The 21422-nt window shown below is 41.9% G+C and overlaps 1 protein-coding gene across 29 annotated transcripts in view; it reads left to right on the top strand.

Moving 5' to 3' along the window:
• The window catches only part of rims2a (regulating synaptic membrane exocytosis 2a), a 149104-nt gene that overhangs the window by 72762 nt on the left and 54920 nt on the right, over positions 1-21422 (top strand). For 21 of the 29 annotated variants that reach the window (XM_084358416.1, XM_084358441.1, XM_084358443.1 and 18 more), the window contains 11 exons: positions 1088-2034; positions 10768-10979; positions 12218-12337; positions 13955-14054; positions 14174-14297; positions 15008-15054; positions 15313-15425; positions 16577-16624; positions 18895-19025; positions 19447-19639; positions 19971-20124. In XM_084358416.1, the coding sequence (XP_084214542.1) occupies positions 1088-2034; positions 10768-10979; positions 12218-12337; positions 13955-14054; positions 14174-14297; positions 15008-15054; positions 15313-15425; positions 16577-16624; positions 18895-19025; positions 19447-19639; positions 19971-20124 (2189 nt within the window). Of the gene's footprint in view, positions 1-1087; positions 2035-10494; positions 10563-10767; positions 10980-12217; positions 12338-13954; positions 14055-14173; positions 14298-15007; positions 15055-15312; positions 15426-16576; positions 16625-18894; positions 19026-19446; positions 19640-19970; positions 20125-21422 lie in introns of all 29 variants that reach the window. The other 8 variants (XM_084358440.1, XM_084358442.1, XM_084358437.1 and 5 more) reach the window with 5 other exon arrangements.

Below are 21422 nucleotides of genomic sequence, written 5' to 3' on the forward strand. Positions count from 1 at the left end.
GAGATAGATTAATGGACACCTTTCACTGAGGTTAATAAATTCAGAAATGCTGTTATGGTCCCTACATCCCTTCATGTCCATTGTACTGTGCACACAGATACAATCTGTGAAACTCTGAATCATTTATCAGTGCACTACTCTCAGTGCACTGTCCGGTTCCTCATCTCTCTCCCCTTGCACGCACGCGCATGCACACGCACGCACGCACACACGCACGCACGCACGCACGCACGCACGTACGCACGCACGCACGCACGCACGCACACACACACACACACACACACTATGGCGCGCACATACACATTGCAAATGATGATGATTTAAGCACCTGCATCAACAAAGTAATCAGCTGCTATCAAAATGAAAATGAAATATTGGCACTTAAAGAGTCAAATAGTAGATACAACTTTGTCTTCGTTAAGAAAGTGCAACCTTGTAAATCAAATGAAATAATGGAAACAGGATTTTAACTGTGTGATATTTCTAATGTTTTCTTTCTGTGTTGGAGACCTGCATTACATGTCATACTGTTTAATTGGGACAGCTCAAGAAGTATCATGCTAACGCAGAATGTGCTAAACAGAGAACATTCAAAACATTCGTCAGCCATGTTATGGAGCCTATAGAGTCTTTTGCAGTGAGAAGAGGGAGTGGTGCTGCATCCTGCTGCTTAGTCCCATTTCTCTCTATCTCTTTCTGTGTATGTGTGTGTGACAGAGACAGAGCAGGCTCTCATCAGGTTTTGACAGCGACTGAAGCCTATGTAGTGCAGGGCAAAGTAAAGTGAAGCTGTAGACTACAGACTGGAGGCTTCAGCCTCAGCAGAGTTGCACTGAGATGTGTGATGAAGCCCTTTGAGGCTCATGTCTGACTGATACCTCACATTTTGACCTGTGCACAGGCAGACACACTGTATGCTCACTGGAAATTTAATTAAGCAGTATCAGCATGCATACACAGACGTCACATGATTTTTATCAGGCTTACAAATAAACCAAGATGTATCATGTATATTAAAAGACATCCAGTTCAAAGATGACCCCCCACTAAATCCCACTGGTTTGTTGTTCCTCTCTTATGTCTACAGGAAACGAAGCCCATCTGCATCCAGGGATCCAAACCAAAAATACGACCAAAGGGAGGGGGGCGATCACTCACAGTATGCCCCGACGGACGGCGGCATGCCCAGATCACCGTCTGACTATGGGGATGGGGACCCTCGGCGGGCTCCGCGGGGCCCACACATGTACCCAGATGTGGATGCGGCACGGATGGGCTATCGGGACCGGCGGGGCCCCGGACGCTGGCACTCCCAGGAATACCCGCTGGACCAGGAGCTAGATGGACCACCCAGTGAGTATGACCTCCAGCGGCAACGGCAGGAGGAGTTCCAGGCGCGCTATCGCAGCGACCCCAACCTGGCACGCTATCCTGTTAAGCCGCAGCCCTACGAGGAGCAGATGAGGATGCACGCTGAGGTAGGACGCCTCAGGCACGAGCGCCGCCATAGTGATGTCTCCCTGGCCTACACAGAGCAGGATGAACCAGGCCCCATCCGGCTGTCTCGTCAGCATCTCACCGAGCGCCGGCCGCCAATGGTGGGACAGCGCTCCTACTCTGTCGACCGTTCCTCCCCTGGGCCAATGGGTCCTGGCCTTGGAGGCCATAGAACCAACCACAGCCCCCCAACACCGCACCGTAGCCCTGTGCTGGGCGACCGATCTGGGGACCTGCGGAGAGGTGACCTGGGCGTAGGAGGAGATCCCATGAGGAGGCAGCAACACCACTTGGACCCCAGTTCGGCTGTCCGGAAGACCAAGAGGGAGAAGATGGAGAGCATGTTGAGGAACGACTCTCTCAGCTCAGACCAGTCTGAGTCGGTGCGCCCGCCACCCCCTAAGCCCCACAAAACCAAAAAGGGAGGAAAGATGCGGCAGGTGTCGCTGAGCAGCTCGGAGGAGGAGCTGGCCACAACACCAGAGTACACCAGCTGTGAGGATGTGGAGATAGAGAGTGAGTCAGTCAGTGAGAAAGGTAGGAGCCACACACACTAACAACCTCAATCAGTGTACTCTCTTTCTGCTCTGTGTATAGATGGCTTAATTTAACATTGCTTTATACAAGTGCACATTTCTTAGATGCATTTTATGCAATTATAAAACCATCCTTTTCTACGATTACTGACATAATGTTGTTGTTAAGAAAGACAGATTTCATTAACTGTAATTTATTATTGTTGCTGTCTCTTGTTTATTGAGTGCAGCTGTTGACTCAAATATAACCCCCAGTCTACAGTCTCTACATGTGGTTTGTCTGTTTCTATGTTTCTATGTGTATTTGTATGTGTAGGGCTCATTTTTTTCAAGAAAAATATCAACTTTTTTTCTACATTTTTTGACAACATCTCAAAGTCTGTTACAAACATCAATACTCCAAATCTGATTTTCATAAAATTCGAACAAATCTCTAAAAACTGAAAAAAATGAGCCTTGCAGATTAGCAAAGCATTATGTTTTATGTATCAATGGATCTTTTTCTAACAGCGCTGGTGCCTGTTGAGGAGGAGGCTCGTGTGCTAATGAGCCTGTCAGATATGTTTCAGTGTGGATGGGTGTTTATGTGTATGGCTGCGATGTTAACGAATGTAAAGCTACTGCTCTCAAGGCCTTCTCCTTTTGCTGTGATCTTCTGGCACAATTGACCAGATCCTACCCTAGCTGCTTCACATGATCAGTCTGTTAGTGTCTGACAGTGTTGTATAACTGACAGGCCGAGGTTTGGGGTGTGGGTGTCTGGTGAAACAAGGTGAGCTGAGCTTATTTAATTGAGTAGTTTTATATCATCGCTGCTGCATACAAATGGATTCTATTAGCAAAAAGTAAAAGAGAAGAGGTTGATTATATGTTTTCCTGCTGTATACTGTACCTCCTCTGCGGGCCTTGACTTCTTGACCTCTATACTGTTTAGTTACCACCTTTACCTCCCTGATGATATCATTCCTGGTACAGTGGACCATTACAAAGTGGTAACAGGATTTATATTCAGTCCAGTGGGGCAGAAAGCAGAAGCTGATGGTGGTTGGTGGTGGATGGGGGTGAATGATAAAATAAGATATGTCTCTGCTCTGGGTTTATTGACCCATACACACAGCTGTAGTTTTAAGGTTATTCGCTGCATGTTCTACTGTTGATTTTTAAAAAATAGCACAACAAGTTTTATCTCAACTGTCCGTACCCAAAGACTGTTCAAACATTAAAACAATATTGTGAGTTGTGTCTTCACACGGTGGGTTCATTTTACTTCAGTGTACCTAATGGAAGTGGCATGTTAGGTATTGGCTCAGCCTGGTCTGTCCTGATGTTTAACTACAACAGGAAAATAGAAATGGACATCAGATCGCTAATGGCAAATGTCCTACCGACTTGGAGACACAAGCGCACTTGTCCAAGTCTATAAACGTGCACTGGCAAGCAAACAGTCAGAGTGACTGAATTAAATGCCACTTTGCATAGAATCAACATCAAAAGCAATTGTTTAGGCTGTTAGCTTCTTTACTGCTCCACCTGGTTGACAGTTGTCGTAATTGCAAATTGATTTTGTTGTCAAACCTGTAATTATAGAGGCTTTTACCTTAGAAATGTTAAAGGCACTAAACACAAAGAAAGGAGGAGGCTCAGTTGACAGATGGAGGAATAAAAGATATAGGAAGGAGAATAGTACAGTAACACGGTTTGCTTTTGAAGCAGTAGACCAAAGCGCCTGCCACATGCTCAAAATGTTTAAACTAGAAGAGAGGGGAGGAATTCAGTTGGTCTGCTCTGTTATGTAACTGTTCTCCTCACTAAAGGAAGTAGCCCAGCACCAGTGCTACATTATTGATGTGGGAGTTTCCAGGTTTCCAGGTAGCCATGGAACAAAAATAGGGAGAGAAGCTGGCTGTTTTTAGGGTCAGAGTTTGTATTGTTTCTGTCTGCCTCTGTCTGCCTCCTCCATGGGTCAACCTGCGTAGGAGAGAGAGGAAAAACAAAGGACAAACTTGAACTGTTGACCTGAATAAGTATAACTTTCCTACAGCTAGCTACAGAACATCCTGGGACAGATGATTATGAGAAGCTATCTTTGGTCTTTATTTAGGTATAACTGGCAGTTTCATTAATTTATGACATAATTAAGGCTGCTGTGATATGGTGCATGCAGGAAGTCTGATAAATGGTTCAGTCCGCACTCAGTCAATGATAACAGAAAAAAAATGTTTTGGCAGAGTTTACAAATGGGACAAATTTAGCATGACTATGAAATTGGCATAGATATATTAAAGCTGAAACAGGGTGCACAGGTGATTTTAATGCTCCTCAAAAGACAGCAATCATGATTCACATCCACCTTTCTGTACAAAGAGCTGAAGCCAATCAAGGAAAGGCATCTCCCTGCATCTATTATACCATGCAAACCAAGCAGTTGTTGATTAGCAACCGTACAGAGCGCTTTGCCTCATCAGAAGTAGGAATAGGCAGAAAAAAAAGCAAGAGCAGCTCAGCAAAGAACATCAACTGTTATTGCATGTGAGGCCAGAGCAGGAGAGAGACGAAAAACAGGGCAGAAAGCACCTTTTGGCCATATGTGGTCTGTCAGCGTCTTGGGGTTTGTGCACTCAGCTTGACTAGGCCGGGAGATGGGTGTGTAACAGCAGGCCAAGCAGGGTGCATGTCATGCTCTCAAATCTCTGATACCCTGAGGGTGCTGCTGAGGAAGGAGGCGGGCTTGATGGGATGAGGAGGAGGGGAGAGTGGGGGGGGGGAGGAGACTGGAGGAGAGAGGGTGTGCCAGCTGTAATGGGCCTGGCTTGTGCCTGCGAGCGCTGGAGACTGATTTATCGCAATGGTCCTCTCCCTGTGTTTTCTTCTTTATTGATTCCCTTGACATGCAGTCTCATAATAGTGCCGAACGGACAGAAACGGAGAAGCTGGCTGGCTAACTACAGTAGAGAGGTGGACATTGTGTAGGGACAGCCTAAGTTACATCCTCATTAAAGGCTTTTGAGATCAGTCTTTGCTCCTCCGTAAGTCTGTCGGGTTTTAAGTCTGTGCTCTCAAGCTGGATATTCAAAAAATATTCTTATTAGTTTTAAGTTTTATACCTTGATGGGATATGTGTGTTTTGCTGAATAAGACAAGTTAGTTCAGCATTTTGTTTTAGAATATAAGTTCCTGTTTCAAGATCTGCTTCCACGAAGGCTTTAACATGTCACTGTATCACCTTCCTAGCATGGCGACTATGTTTAAACATACACAGTGTTTCACCCCTGCCTCTTTTCTGCTCTCGCCCCTTGAATTGTAGTAAAAACAGCATCAATAATTAATGATCCAATTAATAGTTTACACTGGTTTTTATTGAGCTGTCAAAGTGATGGAGAGCCTGCTGGTGGTGAACTCCGCCGCTGCCTGCGCTCTGCCTTCGCCCTGAATCAGCACTTTGCGGGGCTTCTGAGCCGGGGCGAAACGGCAGGGCTGGGCGCAGACTGCTGATGCTCACAATTTATTGCCGTGATGAGTTTCCTGCTCCCTGAAAAACCACACAGTGCCTCGCTGGGGATCAGTGCCCAATTGTGGTGTGCTACTGGTAATAAAGCTTCGGGGAAAGAAAGGGGAAAGGCTTTACGTAGCTCCATGCAGGCGCCCACTCCAGTTCTTTTTGACAGACACTGAGGGTGGGCTAGGGAGGGGCTGGAGGAGTGTGATGTGAGGAAGAACAGGCTGAGGTGGAAGTGAAACTGTGACTGATATAACCTTGAGAAAAGCCATGTATAGGATCTAAATTTACTCCATTCAGCTCCAAAATAGACAAAAAAAGGCAAACCTTACTGCCTCAACATAAGGGATTTATATGATATGTTTTTCTTCCTCCCCCTGATCATAAATGCAGGCCTTAAGCTGTTTGGACTATCATGGCCACATTAGGCAAGCGACTTGTTCAATGAGAGTGTCTACCACACTGAACTGGGCTCTGGTGTTTATGCTGCCGACAGAATAGCAGCTGGGAGGCAAAGAGGGTAATGACTGTTGTCAGCTGTTGGTTAGAGGGCCGCAGAGGGCACAGCCTGTCTGGGGACATCCATAATGTTTTATCACAGTGCATAACTGTGTACAGTAAGTAGTTTTAGCACTTCCCTAGACTGATGGATGGATAGTAACAGGAGAGAGAGAGAGAGAGAGAGAGAGAGAGAGAGAGAGAGAGAGGGAAGGAGGAAAGTTTGTTTGTTTGGCTCAGACTGACCTTGCAACTTGGTCACAACTCTGAAGATGAAGGAAATTTTTAAGTGTGGAGTGTCGTCTAAGAACTTTTCACTAGGATGGATATTGTTATTAATATTAATGAGCATTGTGTTGAAACACAATAAAAATAACAGGGCATGGACTCTGAAGGTGGGTCATTTCAAAGAAAGTGCAACATTTCATCATGTGCGTTGTAAAAAGTATAAATGCAGAATTTCAATTGCAAAAAACAAAACAAAAATCAAAACAAAAGCTAGGGGCCCAATTTGCCTAAACAGTGTGAATAAAAATACACCAAATCAAAAACTGACACAAAACATGACTTCATGTTTCTTTTCATAGTTTTAGCCATCCTTCCTATAACGAATAATTTACTGCACCTAACAAATTCATTTGTGATATCTAGAAACAAATGAAATCAGATGGGATAAGAAACATGAGCTCTCAGCCGATCTGGTTTAAACAAACCCCGATGTTAGCCACAATGTTAGAGCAGAGGTCCATTGATCACAGGGTTGCTGATTCAATCCCCGGCTCGTCTTGTCCACATGTCAAAGTGCCCTTGAGCAATAAACTGATCCCAGGCCAGTGCAATGTGTGACTCAGGCATGCTTACCTGTTAACCTCCAATGAACTGTTACAGATACATGGTTAACTTTGTCATTTGGTAAACAAGATCCTGTGTTACCGTAGCAGTTACTCACAGTGAGTAATGGATAAAGTTATGAAATTAAGATTCAGGTTGTAATAAACCTGAATTATCATTTTCATTTTGTTAGAGGACTTGAAGATGTGGCTATATTTATTTACCGTGGCACTATCTTTACACTTCTTCCATGCAGCTAGTTTTTTCTATATTTAAAATCACTTTGGCTTTACCTTTGTATGCTCCAACCCCCCATCGCCTCCCCCTCTACATCCACTACATCCAGAAGCATATGCAGTCTATTTTTATGCCTTTCCATCATAGTTCCCTGATTTCCCTGAGTTTGAGTCCTCAGCTAGATAATGCCTGAAGGAGGCCTGTCCTGTATGGATCCATTAGGTTCTACAGCTCTTTGCTGGGAAGTGAAGTGTGGGAAATGTGATGTATATGGCCTCAGGGTTGCACAAGCTCAGTGTTTTCAGATGACCTTCCCACTGCCTGCGGCCTTAAGGTTCACTCTGGCTACATACATACGTGCAAGCACACGAGTACATATTTCAACAACAGCACATGTAATGTGGGGGACCAGAGTCTGCTCAATGCCTGTCATTCTATCCCGTTTAAATGACCATATACCACAGCTGTCAAATGCATTTAGTGCCATTAACACCATTCCTTAATTCACTTTATCACTAAATTGTAAAATGACTTGCCAGTGTAAGTGAATAATATTTAAACGCCATTGCCCTTTCATCATGGGATGTTTAATGCAGAGGTATACTACCCACTAAAGTGCCAGGACAAAGAAATAATCAGAATCAGACAGCCGTATCACTCTGACAACAGAAATGATTTCTCTTTATCTTTGGACAGCCTCAGTCTTAAGTCCTCCTTACCTCCAAACTACTGTCCTTTGGATTCAATACTTTTTTCACTCTAATTCTAATTAGCTTGGATTTTTAAGCCTCTTAATCAAATTGAAAGTGCTCTCCATCTCTCTGCTCTGTGCATCCACGTGGGAAAACAGGGCAAACTCTGTCGAATGACAGAGATGGTTTTGCATTTGCATGAATAGCTTAGCTTTCCACCAGATCAGGTACTCACAGGGAGGTGATATTTGTTTTGATAGAAGCATCAAACTAACAGACACCAGTTGCTTTCTAACTCTTAAGCTGGATTAATGAGCAAATAAAAAAGTCAAAGAAAATGTCCCAGAAACCTCCATGCTGTATTATCATTATAGCTACTTGGCCAGCCTGTATTCCTCAAGGCTGTGTGTCCACTGGTGTTACAGAAGTTGTAATCAGAGCCTCATCTTTAAAAGCTCTCCCTGGTGCACTTTAGATTGAGGTCAGTTAAGGCTGTGTGGCACTGCAATCTGAATCTCCAGTTAAACACATCAGAGATCTGCCCTGCTCCCTTCAGGTGCGGCTACTGTAGGATAAGATAGCAGCATGCTAACTTTGTTTGAACAAAATGTGAGTCGTCTGCTGATTTGAACTTACAGGTAGGGCTTCAGCCAAGAGTTTTAAAGATATTCTCTGGAAATGAACATGGGGCTATGTTTCAGTGGAGCAAATAATAGCCTTATTTTATTTTTCAGACAAATACTCTTCTCTGATTTTGTCTGCAAAATACAAACCTACACCTTTGAGCCAAGATATGGAAAAACATTGAAGTTGCATGACCATTAGGATCCCAGGAAACTCCAGCTTTTGGATCTCGATGAATATTTTAGTAAGCTGATGACTGCCTGAACCAGGGGCCTCAAACTCAGATGAGCTGGGGGCCACTACTGGTATTGCCATCTTGTAGGAGGGCGCTGAAATGGCCCTCCTACAAGATGGCAAGTACTACAAGATATCACAATATATTTCTGAAAATTTAGTTTTTTATTTCCATTATTAACATAATAATACAACAATGCAAACAGCAGTTTATGTACATTTTACATTGCAGTTTCCTTTTTTTTTTACATGATTTGTTTTTTAACAGTTAGTGCAAATCTTTATTTCCCTATTCTTTAATAACTGATTGAAAGCTTGCACTGAACTAACAAATAAAATACATTTGTAGTTTGAGTCCCCTGACCTAACAATAGCCATGCTTGTTAAAGGGGCAACATGTAAGATATAGCCAGAATTTTTAGTTTAAAAGATTAAAAAAAATAACCAACAGTTTTGACATTATATCAAAGAAGTCTATGTATTGTGTAGCACAGATGTCTACTGAAGTTAGCATGCCAACCACCTAATCCCTGTTGTCCTGACTCATAATGCCACTTTGTACCTCAAAAGGCAATAGTCTGATAGTATAGCCCCCTTTAGTTTCAGCTGGGAGATGTATGCAAGTGATGAGCTTGCACACCCACAGAAATACAACCATGCAGAATCTGTATTAAAATGTATTTACCAAACTAAAACAACCTTAACTTTAACTCATCGTAAAATGCACTTCATTCAAACTCAACATTAACAAAATAAAACGTACTAAAACAGTCTTGGTTTGTCTTTTTACAATCATATCTACTTTGGTCGAGATAAATTCCTTCAATTCACTGAGTAAGATGTGAAAATATTCTGGCTTAACGTGCTATTTTCACACATTGCTGATGCCCAACTCTCTCTCGTTCATCTGACGCTTGATGCCTCTCCAGTCCCCGCCTGCCATGTCTTGCTATCTCCAGTGTCATAGTCGTGATTAGAGCCACTGCAGGTCAACCGAGTACTGTCAGTAATTTGGTAGCTAGTTTTTTATCGAAGTGGCATTAGTGGTAGTTTTCTCCAAGTTAAGACCATATTTCCCATAAATCTAATTTCTTTCTCTCTCTCTGATATTGTTAATTTCTGCAGTCACATTCAATTTGTTGTGAGGAACAATATGTATAAGAATGTTAAATACTTTCTATACTTAATAGCATCTTTCACAATAAATCAAACTCACTGTCATTCAAATCAATGTGAAACTCAGTGCTTAGGCCAAGAGAAGATGGTAAACTCTGAAAAAATGCAAAAAAAAACCCCCAAAAAACCCTGAATTTGACACAAACTGTATAATGGGAACAATATTTATGTTGATGAAGTTGATTTCATGTCTTTGTCAGTGTTTGACCAGGACAGAAGGGGAATGTGTAAGGATTTGTTCTATGTCTTGCAGGAAAGATAAGGAAAAGAGGAGGAAAACATTCTGTATATGGTCATGAATGTAACAGCTGAGAGTTGACTGCCTCAGAATGCAGGCTTGTGTCCTTTCCTTACTGGACATGGTTGAAGTGGCCAAATCATTATCAATCCTTTCTGTAACTATTACCTGAGCTGTGTCTTTTTTTTCTTCACAGGGATGTTAGTTTGCACATGAAGATCACCTTTTGAGTTTGAGCAGTATGTTAGAGCGTGTGTGTTTGTGTGTGTATGAATGAATGGATGTTTGGATGTCTTGGTTAGTGCTGTATGTGTATTATGTGTGTGTGTGTGTGTGTGTTATTGTCCGTAATGTGCGTTGTGGTTTGTGGTGTCCTCACTGGTCCCTCTCGCTGTCCTCTCTCGTGTATGTACGCCCTTTCCCCCCACCTTACAGGAGATTTGGATGGCCATTGGTGGGACCATGCATCTTGGCATAGCAGTGAGGCCTCCCCAATGTCTTTGGTGAGACATGTGGAGCCCTGCCTTGACCCCCGCCCCCCTCCCTCCTCCCCCTTGACCCCCCATCTCTCTCTCCCTCTCTGTCTCTCTCCTCCCCCCATCCCCCCTTCTCCCAGAGTCTTTTGTCATTTCATGTTTCCTTCGTTTTATTTACACCTTTGCATGTTGTTTTTCTGTTTTTCTTTCTGTTTTTATCCCACACCTGTAGGGGACAGTCAAAGGGGAAAAAGAAAAACTATTGAGCAGACATTTATGTCCGAGCCGACACACACCTTATCTGAGAGGCAAAAGAAAATGGTGCGCTTTGGGGGACACTCATTTGAAGAGGACTTGGCATGGTGTGAACCGCAGGTTAAAGACTCGGGAGTTGATACGTGCAGTAGCACTACCCTAAACGAGGAGCATAGCCATAGTGAGAAGGTACTGAGACAATCTAGCCTGCATTTTGTTATTATTATTTATGACCTACCCATCCAGTCTTTGTTTGCTCTCTGTCACTAAGTGTAAATAGGTGAGATGTTTGTTTTTTGGATTTTATTTGACGTTGTATAAATTGATTTCTCTTGCGATTTCGTTCCTTTTTGTTTTTCGGTTACTTTTGGCTCCACCATGCTCGGTGTTGCCGAAAAAGTCTTTTGGGGGCACCCTCTTTGCTTGCTATTTGTACTTGCTGTTTTGCTCCCCAGACTGAAGCTACACATCTTACAGTAGTTGTAAAAGAAGAGCATTGACACACAACCTCTCTGTTTGTCATGGCACACAGGAATGTGGGTCTCTCCTAGTTGCATGCTCGTTCTCCTCCGTATGTTGTGTTCTTGCTCTGCAGCGGTCCTGTTTAGTGCAGTTGGAACACCAGGCCCGTCCCTCTCACTCTGCTGCCCTACCCCACAGCACCCAATCCAGACAGAACCCGCCCCCTGCCCAACTTTCCACTCACTTCTATAGCTAAACCTAAATGATTGTAAGCACACAAAACAGGGAAGACTGGATTTGTTTTGCACAAAAAGTAGAACATTTGTTTTTCTTTTTTCCCTTTCACTGCGCGTCTGTGATTTCACCCTATCTGTGTCTCATGGCTGTATTCTGTGCCATCTGTATTTCATCCTTTTTGATCTTTAAACTGGCACCTCATGGTCCACTTCATTTGTTCTTGTATCTTGACCTTTTTCCCCCTTTTCGCTGTCTGCTTTCCCTTCACTATACTCCACTTGATGGTGCTTGTATGTTTGTGTGTAATGAAGCACCGGAGTGAGACTTCGGTCTTCCTGCTCCCAGTTTGAAGAGCTGGTTTGAGGTGGAGTGTTGGGGTTGCTTGCTTTACTCTGCATGGGGCGCTGCATGAAGCTCACTCCACCCTCACACTGGCAGGTTCATACAAGCTCTGAAAGTAACACTTACCACTGCAGTGTAAGGTGACAGTTTCAATCAAGGTATTAACATGATAACATGGAATTCAACAATTGAGCATGTTGCTATTTAAAAAATGAACTGGTCTCGATAAGTCAATAGAGTTTGTGTGAACTTTCTTCCCTGAGTGAATAAATACTTTCCCCATGCCCCCTTTTCACTATGGACAATTTTCTGCTTTGGTCTTAAGTAATCAAATTCAAATGGATGAGTTGTTAAACAAAAGGTGTGTTGTTGCTCTGACCTTGTAGCACCCCGTGACGTGGCAGCCGTCCAAAGATGGGGATCGCCTAATAGGGCGTATTTTGCTCAACAAGCGCATGAAAGATGGAAGTGTGCCTCGAGACTCAGGAGCTCTGCTTGGTCTGAAGGTGAGCTTATAATGAGTCCTGTCTGTTTGTGTCTGATGCTAGCACACATGGAAATACTGAATGTACTGTAGCAAACTGTGACGCTGCACTTTTAAGCTTTCTGATGTAGCATCATCACTTAACTTCCAATATAATGGGTAATATCTGCACATTTAGCATGTTTGACATAACAATCATACTCATGAATTCTGAGGGCAGGTACAGGTGACTATCAGTGAATATTTCTGTCAGCATACAGTACAATAACTTTCAGCTGTGAATTCTAATATTTTGTGGCCTCTTATTTGTCTGTGGCTCACTGTTTTTCTCTCTGGCTTCCAATTATTGATTACATCATAGTGCTACTCAGTATTAGTATTCATTCAAGACTTGATTATGTTCCTGATGAATATTAATGGCCAGCGTTTGATATTGAGCTGTATGATAATCTGAACTCACTCACATTAAAGTACTTTAATGAACTGCATTCAGCAACTCAAAGGTAGCAAGTCAGTCCCAAACCTCAGTAAGTGTTTTCATTGGCCACATTTGACAGTTAGAATATTATATAATATAATACTATTTTCTGCTTTGCAGTGTTTATGAATCAAATAGTACTATCCTGACCCTTAAATTTTAACATTGTATTGTTGCTGTATGTATTCTTTATGCTTTTAGTGCTGTATATGTTACTTATATAGGTCATATTTTTGCTTCACATGATTTAAACCTTTTTGTCAGATTGGTATTGCATTGCTTTAACTATATTGCCAAAAGCATACATGAGCTTTTCAGTTCTGGTAGATGCTTTGGTTTCCCTTCCGTTTTCACTGTTGCATAAATCTGTAGGTGGCGCACACTGGTTTAAAAAAAGAAAAAGAAAAGCTCAGCAGCCAAAGTCCAGAGGAGCATGGTAAGCCATGAAGATGGAGAACAGAGAGCATCAAGATGGGGAAAAATCATTACTGATTGAATGAGCCTCCTGAAATGGCATGTTTGTGTCTGCTCAGTGCCTCTGTGCGTTTCTGTCCGCTCAGCAGCAGCCAGCCAACTCGGCAATCCAGCCAGTCAGTCCATCAGTCAGGCCTCACTGTCCATCTCTCTCTCTCTCTCTCTCTCTCTCTCTCTCTGTGTCTCTCTCTCTGTCTGTCTGTCTCTCTCTCCTCCTTCTCTGGCTCCTGCCTGTTACATAAAGCCATTTCATTTAGCAGACTTCCCTAAGCTCCTTTGTATGTTGGCATTCAGCTGCCATTAAGAGGGATTTTTATTTGTATGATGCCCATGTAAGCTGTGCGGAGTGGAGTACAGCAGCTCAGGACTGTACAGTACAGCTCTAGCCCGCGGGCCTGCACTGTTACAGAACCACAGAGCAGCACCAGAGTGTGTCCCTGGGGAAGGAAACATAGCCCTGGACATTTTTTAGAAAACAGAGATGCACTTTTACCACTGACCCCCTCCTTACAATGCTTTCACTGAGCATTCAGACCTTGCGGGCAAAAGCCAAAGCGACAACAAAATTTCTGTCTTCTGCAAGCTATGATGCACGTGGTACATCTTCACAGGTTTTGTCATGAACAGTTCAGGTTAAGTTTACACATATATTTCAATGCTAATCCAGTCACCGCTCTGCTTCTACAGGTGGTGGGAGGCAAGATGACAGAATCTGGTAGACTTTGTGCTTTTATCACTAAAGTGAGGAAAGGAAGTCTAGCAGACACTGTTGGACACCTCCGACCAGGTATTCAAAAAAACACACACAAACTTTCAAATAGAAATGAATGGATTTGATGTGTGTTTCACAGTGATAACACAGACTACACAAGCATAAAAGATTAAAATATTTCTGTTTTTTTGCAGGTGACCAGGTGCTGGAGTGGAATGGGAAACTTTTACAAGGAGCCACATTTAAAGAAGTTTACAATATCATACTAGAATCTAAGCCTGAGCCACAGGTGGAGCTGGTGGTCTCACGGCCTATAGGGTGAGAGCTCACGAACACTCACTCTCACGCTTTTTCTGGGATTTCAAAATATTCTGTCAATAGATAACTTTTTTTTTTTTATTAATGAACAACATGCATGTGCCAAACTAAAAACAATTAAAGCAGGAATTATGTTATATCTTCAGATTGTGACTACATCACTTTTATTGATATGTTCAAAAGTATAACAGTTCTTACTTGTTTAGGCCCAATTATGACATGCCACTACTGTACCTGCATTTCTGAATAGCTTTTAATTGAATTGTATATAAGTTAGAGACTTGAATTTGGAAATCCAAGAAGGAATATAGCTTGTGTTCTCACAGAATGTGTTTGTGAACGAGTGGCGCCGTCTTGTTTATTCAACATCTGTTCCTCGCTCCCTCTGGCTCAGGCTCTGTCAGCTCGGGCCTTGTATGAGACTGAACAGTGTCGCCCAGCAAAATGAAAGCCTGCTGCCTCACTCTTTCTCTTGCTGCCAATCGTTTTAGAAAAGGTTAATTATGGGGAAAAACAGCTGCACCTTTGCTTTGTCAATTCTTATATCTGACCTGCTTTGTGGTGCTGAGGGAGCTGCTGGGTGAATGAAGACTAATGCGGTGCTTACGATCATTAAAGCACAGTGCAGTCAGCATTAGCTCAGATTGATCCTTTCCATCCCCTCCTTCTCTCCTGTCTCACACACTCACGTGCTTTGTTTTTGTTTTCAGAGATATTCCAAGGATACCAGACAGCACACATGCACAACTGGAATCAAGTGAGTCTTGTCAAGATCTTAAGCCTATTTCATTATCCCATTAATCAGCCTAGAAACATCAAGTGAAGGAAATGTCTGCAAGAGTTGCTTCTGTCTCTCTGTATTTCTGTCTTTCTCATGGCATGCTTTCTTGCCCTCTTTGTGTCTCTCTGTCTTTCTATCTTCCTTCCTACCATCCCCCTCTCTCATTTGATCTCTCCATGTGACTGAAACCAACATCACTACTAAATAATCTGACTGTCGTCTTTGTCCTGTCAGGTTCGAGTTCTTTTGAGTCTCAGAAGATGGATCGCCCGTCCATCTCCGTCACGTCCCCCATGAGTCCCAGCATGCTGAGGGACGCCCCCCAGTACCTGTCAGGACAGCTCTCAGTGAGTGACCTCAGCATGACATACACATTACATGTGATATCCTCTAGACTGCATTGTTAGATTACTACAGCCACTGTTGAAAACTTATGACTAAGATGGTTTAGGAGTTTTTAAGTCCATATGACTATACTTAGGAATATGCTATTGACATTTGTGCGTTTATTATGTAACTCAAAGTATAATTGAAATCCTGGTTCAAACCATTGGGCTTCCAGGCACAGCTACTCTCACTCTGCCTGTTGAGCTGGCCCTTTACCAACCCAGCACAGGATTGTAGATCAGGTTACTGTGTGTGTTGTCCATTATCTAGTATAAAAACCCTCCTGGGGTAAATGGGTAAAGGGCTGCATTAAAGTAAGAGACAAATCAACTCTCAAGTTTAGAATTCTCAGGGGAAATAGCTTTAGCATCTGGGTAACACCTCCAGGACAGGTTTTTCTTGATATTTATGAGAAATAGTTGTGTTTGACCAGCAGTGGCATTAAAGGTGATAGCAACCTTTATTATCTTAAAGTTTGGACATGTGCAAGTATTTTTATCTTTTGGTGATTTGGTATATGCCGATGCCAGTACCTGCGATGGACTGTTGAGTAATTTGACTTGCATTGACACCTCAAACTTTTTGTCAGCCAGTTAAAAAGTAAGTACTGAATTCTGGAAACCCCAAATCTCACCCAGATGCTTTTAATGTTTTGCATTTCTTTGAAATTCAAAAACAACTGAGCTCTGAAACAGTTCTGTTCATTGAATAAACCTTATAAGACCTGCTGTGCCTGATGAGTAATTGTACACAATAAAGAACGTCAGTATGATATTTTTAGAGGAGTCTTTATATCGTGTTTAGGGATAACAAGGGTTTAATGTCACTGTGACGCAAACTTTGAAGCAGAGAAGAAAGAGAGATAAATCCCATGCACAACAAAGCAGAGTAGATCAAGTAATCAAAAAAACAGAGAGGCAAAGATACAAGTGAAAGGCGAGGAAGTAAAATATGAATGAACCCACTGGAAGAAATCTCCCCTCTGAAACTACAAACTTCTGTTGTTGTGTTGAGAGTGTATTGTGAGTTTTTGTTGTTGTGGGGTTTTGGTTTTTATGGCATTTTCTTTTCTTTTCTTTTTTTTTTTTGCTGTTTAATTTTGCTTATCCAGAGCCAAAGCCTTAGTAGAAGAACAACGCCTTTTGCCCCTAGGGTCCAGGTAATGGGCCCTGTCTGAAGGGCACAATCTCTATTTGGTCTTTGCTCATTGACTGTTGACTGGCCTTTTTTCTGTTTCCATACTTTGGAAAATGCATTCCCGGGGAAATGGCAGCTTCGAGTTTCCCTCTCAGTGCAGTGCATTGTGTCATTTTCTTCAATTTGATTTCTTGGTACCACTGTTATGATGAGAGTTATTATTACTCATTTTAACCCATTCACATCATTTTACCTAGGTAGTGCATGCTCAACTAATCTGAACACATTCTAAGAGACACTCTTCCATTGCCTGATTTGACAGCTGTAATCGACCCAACCTTGTGTCTGACATTTTGGATCATTGGCAATGCAGGAGGGTGTCTCTCTGAGCTTTTAGGACAAAAGACTTGGGTTGTTTTCTGCTTCAGTGTGACATGAACCCATGCCTCGATAACTCTAACCCTACACACATCTACAGGAGAACTCCTCCATGTGCGAGTTGACATGATGTTGATTAGCAGCTTATTTTTAATGGGTCTGCAGTTTCATGTTGCAGTGAAAAGATACCAAGTCACCGTCTTGTGTTGGAAACCAAGTCACTTTTTCCCTTTCGAATGAGAGTGTATAAGCAAATTGTACCTCCAAAATAACAAATCTAAAACCAAAGCTATGAAGGTTTTTCTTTGCTCTGAGGGTCTCTTTTAATCTGTCATCTTTAATATCAGTCTGTCTTCTTGTGCTTTTTGTTTATGACACACAGTAGAGTCACTTTGTGTGACTCTATAATCTTCATTCATGTAGCTTGAAGGATTACACTCCTGCTTGGAATTTCGGATATTTATGTCGTTGACACTGTTACAGAGTACCCTCAACAAACTTTATATGGATCTGATGTGAGAATATGGTTATGGTTAATGCTTATTTTAATCAAATTTAGAGAGGTTTAAACACATGATATGGAGTTAGAATGGAGGTAAATAGGCAGGTTTTTATGTGTGTTTGTGTTTGTCTGTGTACTGGAAAAGCTTGTATGTTTCAGTTAATTATTAGATGGAAGTGTTGTGAAGCCATTTCTGTTTGTATATTCTAGAAGTTTACTATTGAACCATGTGTCTTATTGCACATAATACAGTCATTACATTTCCAAGGTGAATCTTTTCAGAGAAGTTTTACAGATTCACAGACAGTACTTAAGAAAATACATATTTGGCAGTATCTGGTATTTTTGCGTGGCTACGAGTGTAGAGGTTATTTGGTACAATTTGTTTTCCCATAAGCCCTCTGCTTTCTGTTTTTGCCTATATGAAATCTAATGACTTGTCTTGAATGCACTTTCTTGCATTGCTGCATGTAAAGCTGGTAGTTTTAAATGGTGCAGACCCTTTCCATAATCATATTTTTGAAGAAGTATGGACAAAAGCTTAGAAGTTTTATCTCTCATTTCATCTACTTTCTTTAAGGCCTCAGTTGGAGTTTTTTCTTCTTCTAAGTGTCTTCTTTTGGAGTCCATACTTCCCTTGTAGTGTGAACTGTCTGCGATTCCTCTCGCAACAGCATGATTGATTTCTCCATGTCAATGCCCATTGAATATCTGAGAGAACATTATTAGAGACAACATCATCACTGGTATCATTTCAACAGAGCACAATGTTAATTAGAGCATGTTGCCTTTAGCATTTTACCCCACTTTAGTCAAAATGACACTCAGGCCAATTACATTCAGTTCCATTCAATAAACTTTATTCATACCCACAGTGGAAGTTTTTAATAATGAATGTAAACATAAAGATTTAAAACACTTAACAGAGGAAAAAAACACAGTGATTACATATATACAATATATAGCATAGCGCATCACCATGCATATAACTACAAAAACTGACCTTTTCATTAAAACAGGGTCTCTTTAACATAGACAAATATTTTACTAATTTTAATATCGTATTTTGACATTTGTAGCATTATCATACCATATTAACATTGATACAGTAGTTTCATGTTTGAATACGCACTTCAGCTATGATAAATTGCCCTGCCAAGCATGTGACCTGACATTATCTTAGCAGGTAGACATCTTCCTCCTTTTTCTTAAAGGGTAAATACAGGAGAAGACCCCATAGTGTTGTCAAAAACAGAGATAGAGCTCAATAAAAGAAGACACAAAAGTCCTTGTTGTAACTAAATTTCCAATTTGATGAATTTGTCTTCTCCTGCATTAGTCCCTCTGTGTGTTTTTACTCCTTTTGGCCCCGACCAGTCTCTCAGAAGGTTGTCTCTGCTCTGCCCCCGCAGGTCAAACTGTGGTATGATAAAGTGGGCCATCAGCTAATCGTCACCATCCTGGGCGCCAAAGACCTGCCACCCAGGGAAGACGGCCGGCCCAGGAACCCTTATGTAAAAATCTACTTCCTCCCTGATAGAAGGTAAGAATAGAAACAGTGACCAGCATTAATATGAACCCACCTCACTCATTTAACTCCATTCAGGACAAGACAAGACACAAGACACCGGACAGTAGTGGGCCTGAACTTAAGTTTTGTATATTTTAGAAAATGGATTCTGATTATATTAATGTGATTTCACAAAGTGTTTTAGCCATTAGCATCAGGATGTATACATATGTGTGTATTTACTTCATTCAGTGCAGGTTTGCGTCTTGTTAAGCTGTTCTTTCTTATGCACTGATGAAGAATGCATTAAGTGGACACATTCAGGGAGATAGTACAGTCACTTGCCATCTCATTCTCATCAACAGCATGCTGCGGTGATGTGCTCTGTGCTGTGTCGTGCTATTGATCTGTTGTATTCGTGGCTCTTCTCTATCATGGTTGTAAATAAAAACAGTTTGAATTATTGTTCCTCCAGCGACAAAAGCAAGAGGAGAACAAAAACGGTAAAGAAATCCTTAGAGCCCAAATGGAACCAGACCTTTATGTATTCGCCGGTGCACCGGCGAGAGTTTCGGGAGCGCATGCTGGAGATCACATTGTGGGACCAAGCCAGGGTGAGGGAGGAGGAGAGCGAATTTCTTGGCGAGGTAAGAAAACCAAACCCCCAGCCATTAGGGACACTCACTGACAGTATCTCAGCTATGCCTCTTGAATGGGGTCAATCCATTATTAAAGCTCCTGGTCATTACAAGGTTTTGGTCATCCAGTTATTGTTTAGCATAGAGCTTAGATGTTTTTATTTAGTGTGTAAAACTAAGACTAAGGGAAAGTCGCTGTATGAGCTCTATTACTATTGTGGCACACATGTGTGTTGTGTGTTGCTGTAATTCCACAATTTAGGAAATCTGTTTTTTCAAACCTTCCTGTGAGGACATTTTCTTGGTAAGAGACATAATGATGACCTTTTCCCTCTCACAGATCCTTATTGAGCTGGAGACAGCTCTTCTAGATGACGAGCCACACTGGTACAAGCTACAAACCCATGATGTGTCCTCTATTCCGCTCCCACGTGCCTCCCCGAATGCACAGCGCAGGCAGCTCCACGGAGAAAGTCCAACACGGCGGCTGCAAAGTACGGAACAGCTTTGTCATTGATGTTTAAAGTAAAGAGAGTGAGAGTGGCCACCCTTTAGGGAATAGTACATTTAAAGAGATATGATGTATACTGTATGTACTGTATATTCTGAGATGCCTGTATGTGACAGGGCAGCTGATTTTCTTTTATATCGTGTTGGACCAATTTTTTTCAACTGTGGACCAGTCAGTAATATCCCTCCAGGCTGTATCAATAAGCTGGTGCCACTAAACATTCAATTTAATCACCAAGTTAATAAATAATATAGTATATACTTAATATAGTAGAACCAGACTTTTTCGATTTTCTAAATTCAAATAACAATGATTTGCAAATGTATGTACTTATTTACAAATAAGGGTCCACATATAGAATAGTTGTGTTCATTTTACTCACTAGGTTTCTGTTCCTGCTTTGGTTTATTCAGGCTTTTAAAAGCCATTGTAGTTTATGCATATTTTGTCTTTGTCACCCACATCACATCAACCCTACTACTTCTGCTTTTACAGACAAAGGCTCATATTCATACAACTCAGGTAAAAGCCCCCTGCACTTGCAGGCAGTGCTGCTGTATGGAGTGTTCTCCTGTCCTCTTCAATGATGCATCCTCGTGCCCTGATTCTCCACCCCTTTTTCCATGAAGTGTGCATGTTTCTGCTACCTTACATGGATTTCAGTGTCGGGAGCTGGTGTAAATTTGACTCCACTGGTTTGAAATCCACTCAGGGTATCAGAGACATGCGAGCTCCAGGGAAACAGAGATTTAGGACACAGTGGTCTCTCCCTCTCTGTGTATTCACCTGTGAACTATCTCACAATCCCGGCTTGCAACCCACAACCATCCTCGTCCTAAAGTGATAATATAAAAATCCAGGCTATGTTCCAGTTGTGGCAGACACAATACATAGCACTTACATTTTGACGACTTGCTTCTCCTCTGTGATGTATATTGTTTTTATTTTTCCCGTTACCAACACTTTTGGAAAACTTTGCAGCCCATTCTGCTTTGCTTGTATTTGTGTGTCTTGAATGTGAATTTAATTTTGAAATTGTCATGTGATACAGTAGATGACTCTGTTGCTGGTGTGATTCTTTGCTTACTATTCTTAATCTTCCAAAATAGTGGTGTTTTATTAACTTAAAACTCTTTGATTATCTTTATGCATAATACATGATTTCTAAGCTTCAAATTTCCTTAACCAAACACCAAATTTAGCTCATTTTATGTCCCTTCTCTCACCACTGTTAAACTCTTTGACTACTACAGTATTCTTTGTGATACTGGTTCACATGCT

This window comes from Pagrus pagrus (genome assembly GCF_965226575.1).
Source record: "Pagrus pagrus genome assembly, chromosome: 7".
NCBI classification, from domain to species: Eukaryota; Metazoa; Chordata; class Actinopteri; order Spariformes; family Sparidae; genus Pagrus; species Pagrus pagrus.